At 35.4% G+C, this 5,683-nt stretch overlaps 1 protein-coding gene across 1 annotated transcript in view; it reads right to left on the reverse strand.

Annotated features, from left to right (window-relative positions):
• Nucleotides 1-5,683, reverse strand: part of LOC117123630 (deleted in malignant brain tumors 1 protein-like) — a 33,814-nt gene that overhangs the window by 3,002 nt on the left and 25,129 nt on the right. Inside the window, exons 5-7 of the mRNA XM_033269631.1 lie at nt 3,853-4,158; nt 1,144-1,206; nt 66-110 (exon numbers count right to left, since the gene is read on the reverse strand). Of these exons, the coding sequence (XP_033125522.1) occupies nt 66-110; nt 1,144-1,206; nt 3,853-4,158 (414 nt within the window). The remainder of the gene's footprint in view (nt 1-65; nt 111-1,143; nt 1,207-3,852; nt 4,159-5,683) is intronic.

A 5,683-nucleotide genomic window follows, 5' to 3' on the forward strand; every position in this document is an offset into this window, starting at 1 on the left:
TATATATATATATATCGACAAAATAACTTTGACTTTATTAAGACAGAAAATACGCCTATACTCACATGTTCTTGGTGTCGGTTGAGCAACTGTGGTTGGTATATTATAGCCTGTTAACAGAAAATAAACGGGAAACGCTGCTATTGCTGCAATGACACTGTGCTTTGTTTTACCTACCGTATACTCGAAAAGACGGCTCAGTTTTAAATAAACGTGCTCTCTCGCCTGTCGAATAAACGCTCCCTAAATTACTGTACGCTGAGAAGTTTTGGCGCAGCGGAAACGGTTTGGTTTCCCAACCTCTCAGCAGGGTCGGGGTTTCAATCTTTCGCTGTGCATCCTTGAGGCACTTTATCTGCATTGTTTCTCTTCACCAAGAAGTATAAATGGGTACATAGCGCAGTTTCCCGCTCTTGTGAGGATTACCAGCAGCAACACTTATAAAAAGCATGTGGACCCAATGACCAGGGGAAAAAAAACTGCGCTTTTAGTACTAGTAGCAGTGTATACAAGAAGAAGCAGCATCATTCTCAAAACATTCTATTAACGTTCTAAATTTAGGAAAATTACATTTTCTAACTGGTTTGGAATCAGTATGTCTTTATGATCATGCAATAAACATTTTGTCGGTAATTATGTGTTCTACATTTACAGTGTATTTGAGAGAAGTTAATTTAAGTATTATAGGTAAGTACCCTTTTTTAACATAACAAATAATAATATACGCCTCTCTTGAATAGGCCTATTAACTCCCCCTCACAAACCCTTCTCGACAAGAAAAACAAACAAAAAAAAAACTCTCCCGGGCGTTGGTTCGAATACATACGGTAATTTGGCAGTGTCACGTGTAATAACGCTGAGTATGGTATCCTATACTAACCGTTAATATTAGTAAAATAAAAAAGTAGACGTTTTTTTTTATTCTTCTTAAAACTATAACCGCAAAACAAAAAAGATAACAAGGAAATTCAAATCATGTACTTTATACATCCCCACTTATTTATTTATTTATTAAAAATTCGACAATACTGTTCAAGGGGGAACCATGGGCCGGGGGCTCAACAAATTTTATTGAATATATATATTTCTTTGGTAAATACTTTTTATATTAATGTGTATATTTTTGCACGTGTCTATACTTACATGCTGTTGGGGTGAATGTTTGAGCAACTGTGGACGGCATATAACCTGTAGACGTCATATTGCCTGTGAACAAAATAATAGTATATAGGCCTAGATAAAGAAAAGGTAAACGCATGCTATTATTATAATGATATACACTTTTGGTTTATTTACTGTACTTTACATGTTTAGCTGGCCTAGTCAGGGAATTGAATATGTTAACCGTTGAGATTAGTAAAATAAATATAAAGTTAGACGGGTCAGTTGGATTTTAGATTTTGTTTTGATCCAATTGGTTTTTCAGTCAGGGTTGATCATTTAGTATTATAAATATTTTATATATCACAACAGAAGCACAATCAAAACTAGACTTACTTGGCTGTTTGTAAACAGAACATAGGGCTTTTCCTTATTGCCGTAATTAGAAGTGAGGTTAAATTTACAAAAAAAAAAAAAACTTTTTAAAAAGTCTAAATTAACCCACAAAATCAAAAATGAAAGCACACAGAAAATTATAAAGAAAACTATGAAATTTAAACACATGAAAAACAACTCGACGTCATGGAAACTCGAACTATGACTGCTATAACTATTCAAAATTATGTAGAATGACGATATATTTTGATATGCATATCTTTAATATAGTCCTTGCTTGGAAAATATATGGAGAAGATTTAAGCACTAAAATCAGCAGACGGTGTCGCGTCGTCTAAAGGCCAACTCAGACAGCGTCGGCCGACGCAGCCCGACCCGATTTATCGTCGGGGACAGTCTTAAGCCGTCGTGAGAAATATTAAACATGTTTAATATTCTACTACGCGACTGCCACCGACGCACACCATCGCGTTTAACTCACACAGGCCCGACGCGACAAGAAATCGCGTCGGGCTGCGTCGTACGACGCTGTCTGAGTTGGCCTTTACACTCACAGGGAGCGGAGTTGGATTCGTCGTGTGATGGTCGTACGACGCAGTGAGTTCCCGGCTTTATGCGACACATGACGCGAAGAAGTTAATTAAGCTAAGGTAAGAAATGAAACATTAACCTGGAAAACAATTTAAGGAAATAAGCAGAATACCTTAATTATAGTTTTATGATGATGAAAATATTGTTTGATGGTGCTTTAACATCTGAGTCTGAATAATTACCGTACTAAACGAGCAATGTGCAGCTGTTTCTCAGTGTATTACAATAGGCCAATATGACGATGAAAATGTTTTAGTAGGCAGCAGTTTATCTTTACTTAATTAAGAAGTGTACAGTACAGTCAACTATTTACAACAATTCCATCTCTCTTATTGGTTACCATAATAAATATCTCTAATAACATAATATTCATGAAAAAATTAATGAATTGAAATTAGGTCAAGTTTGATGACCTAAAATATAGGATCACCATAATAGGAGGGAGGGGTAAAAATTTTTGTTTTTAATGTTATTTTATGTATTAGTTTAATCAAATTAATAATAATTAAATAATTTTCTGTGTAATATTATAAAATGATATACCGTATTTTATAATGTTCAATGTAGGCCTATATCTCTCTTTTTTTTAAATACCTTTTTATGTAGCATTTTGTATCTTTTAACGTGCAACTTTCCACACCTCGCTTTTGTTCGATGTGCCGTTAATTTTGTTCAAGGGGATGTAAATGTGCTTGAAACGTATGTTCCTCTCTTCCCTTTCGCTACTTTTTCTGTATTATTATCTGTTACCTTTGCTCGCTGTGTGTACAGTGATAAAGATTACTAAATAAATTTAAAAGCACCACTTAGTAAAGTAAATTTTTCGTATACCGTAAATGCTCGAATAAGCGCCGCTCTTGAATAAGCGCCGCACCAAACGTGATGTTTTTTTTTCGTTAAGCGCCTCAGCGCTTAATCGACAGTATATATTACACTCTGTGTAATGAAACAGGGTTTAAATACAATGTGTACAGTGTTCAAATTAATAACTAAAAAAATGAAGACACAATCATTTCTTTATAAACGTTTGTTTACGATGATAGGACCTACTGAACTGCGGGAATATGTGAAATAGTTTACATGGGAAGGGGCATGGTAGCGCCACGCCAATATTTTTTTTTTATAAGCGCCGCTCTCAAATAAGCGCCGCTCTCGAATAAGCGCCGCACTGAAGCCTCTAAAAAATTTATAAGCGCCGCGGCGCTTATTACGGTACAATCTGTGGACGTTTGCGGTCCCCTGTGCAGGTCCCTCAGTCATAGGCCTGGTGGCAGTTATTGACGTTTCAAATCAAATGGCCCACAATTATATCTTGCTGGGGCCCATTATCACTAGCTACGCTGGTGCGTTCAGTAACGTACGTGACGTGCGTGACGGTCGCAATATTTAGTGCATGTTTCCGTCATTTATGAACGGTGATTGATAAAACAACATGAGCATTTGTGTACACTGGGCCTACGGTTTATAGTCCTTATCCGAGAAGACTTGTTCCACCACCAGAACTATAGGAGCAAGCCGGCCGCGAACCTGTGCCGATATTGTTTGCTATGATCACGGTGCCCCTGCCTTAACCGCTCGGCCATATGTGCATATCACACTTTTTGTCACATAAAATGTGATAGTATGAACAAAGCTAAAATGAAAGTGAACCATTCACCATTCTGCTGTTTTAATTCGAACCCTCATATAGAGACCAGGAAAAAAAATCCCCGAAATAGTTACATAACACCACCAACAGTTCGAAAGCGACTTTTTAATACTCACTAGTACAGATGACGCTTGCATCCTCAAAATGAGCACAGTTGTGTGATCGAAGTCCACTGTTGGGGCAACTGGTAATATCGTTCTCATTTCCTGTACATGCAACGTCATCATACATAATATCTCCAGATCCTTCTCCAAAATGAGCTGACGGTGGAGCGTCGATGGCATCTGGAAAGCCTAGTTGTCTGCAAACAACTCGAGCGTCATTTATGTCCCACGAATCATCACATATTGTACCCCACTCCCCTTCTATGTATACTTCAACTCGTCCTTCTTTGTTGTTACTTCCTCCGACAAGTCTTACTTCTGAGAGAAATAGTAAATGTATTTTATGATAAAAACAATATTATTGATACAAAATTGTAATAATATTTAAATACACTATTCTATTTTATCAATAATAACGCCGACAAAAACACTCGCAGAAGCTATTGTTTTCAGTACAGTAAATTTATTGTCTAACAATTTTACGTTATAATAACGTTGCAGTTTGGTATTCATAATGTGGTTTTGCCATAAATAAATGTACGTCCTTATAATGTAATTTTTTAATAAATAACGTTGCAGGTGTTGCTGCAACGTTATTTTCCGACATAATTTAGGCAGAATATTTACAACGTTTGCGAATGTTTTAACTGTTTTGTGTTTGCTAGTTTGTTATTATTATAATTTTCAAAGTACTTTTAGTCTACAACTTTTATTATATGCATATAAATTTAAACGCCGATTTACACAGGGCAAAGCAATTTACATATTATCCCATCTTCAGGTAAGAAGAGTAGTATAACTGAAGGATAATAGACCTTTACGCTAAGCCCCGCACCTTTGATATAGTTGCATAACATTCTTTGATAAACTTGAAATGTGTATTGACGTTGTACTTGCTGACGTGCACCTCTTTCATAGTGTAATACACTCTGGTGATTTTAATATTAGATATTCCTGCAATAATTTTAACTCATGTAATTCACTCAAGAAAATTACTTCTATTTTTTATATTTTGAATTTTGATCAAATTTACTCAATTTAAAGCCGTGTATAAGTTAAGATCATACCACTGTTATGTAAGAAATTTAGCTTTAAAATCTGAGGACAATGGAAAGGCTTTTGGTCCTTTTTCTCAGTAAAAAAAATTATAATGTTCCGTTTGTAACAACCTACTTTTTGGATAAAAACGCCATTTTTTGATTAAAAACATTGCTAAACCCCGCAAACCTCCAAAAACACAGTGCAAACCCCATCCAAACTCTGTGATAATGATTGAATCACATAGTATAGACGATGGCCAATGTAATTCCTTTACATAAGGCTGGTGCAATTAAAGACATCACCAATTATAGGTCACTGTCTCTGTGTTCAACGGTTGGAAAGTTATTAGAAAGAGTTTTCAGTAAACATTTACTAAACCATTTAAATTTTCACAAACTATTTTCACCTTATCAACATGGCTTTTTAGATGGAAGTTCTAGTCAAACAATAATTAGCACCGCTTACTATCACCAATTATAGGCCACTGTATCTGTGTTCAACGGTTGGAAAATCGAACATCTTTCAAAAATTATGACGACCTAACATCTTTGTTGTTATGACTATTAAACTTTCTGTATTATTATTAACGAATCTCTTTTTTATTATGACTATCGAGTCTCTTTTTATTATGACTAGCGAACCTCGTTTTTAGTATTGATATTACGACTAGATAACTTCTTTTTATTATGACTGGCGAACCTTATGACTAACTGTCCTATATTATGACTAGCGAAACCTTTTCATGATTATGACTATAAGAACCCTTTATCATGACTAGCGAACTTTCCTTTCTATTATTAGC

This window comes from Anneissia japonica, unplaced genomic scaffold (assembly GCF_011630105.1).
Source record: "Anneissia japonica isolate Jap-2015-1 unplaced genomic scaffold, ASM1163010v1 scaffold287714_len2871179_cov188, whole genome shotgun sequence".
Taxonomy (NCBI): Eukaryota; Metazoa; Echinodermata; class Crinoidea; order Comatulida; family Comatulidae; genus Anneissia; species Anneissia japonica.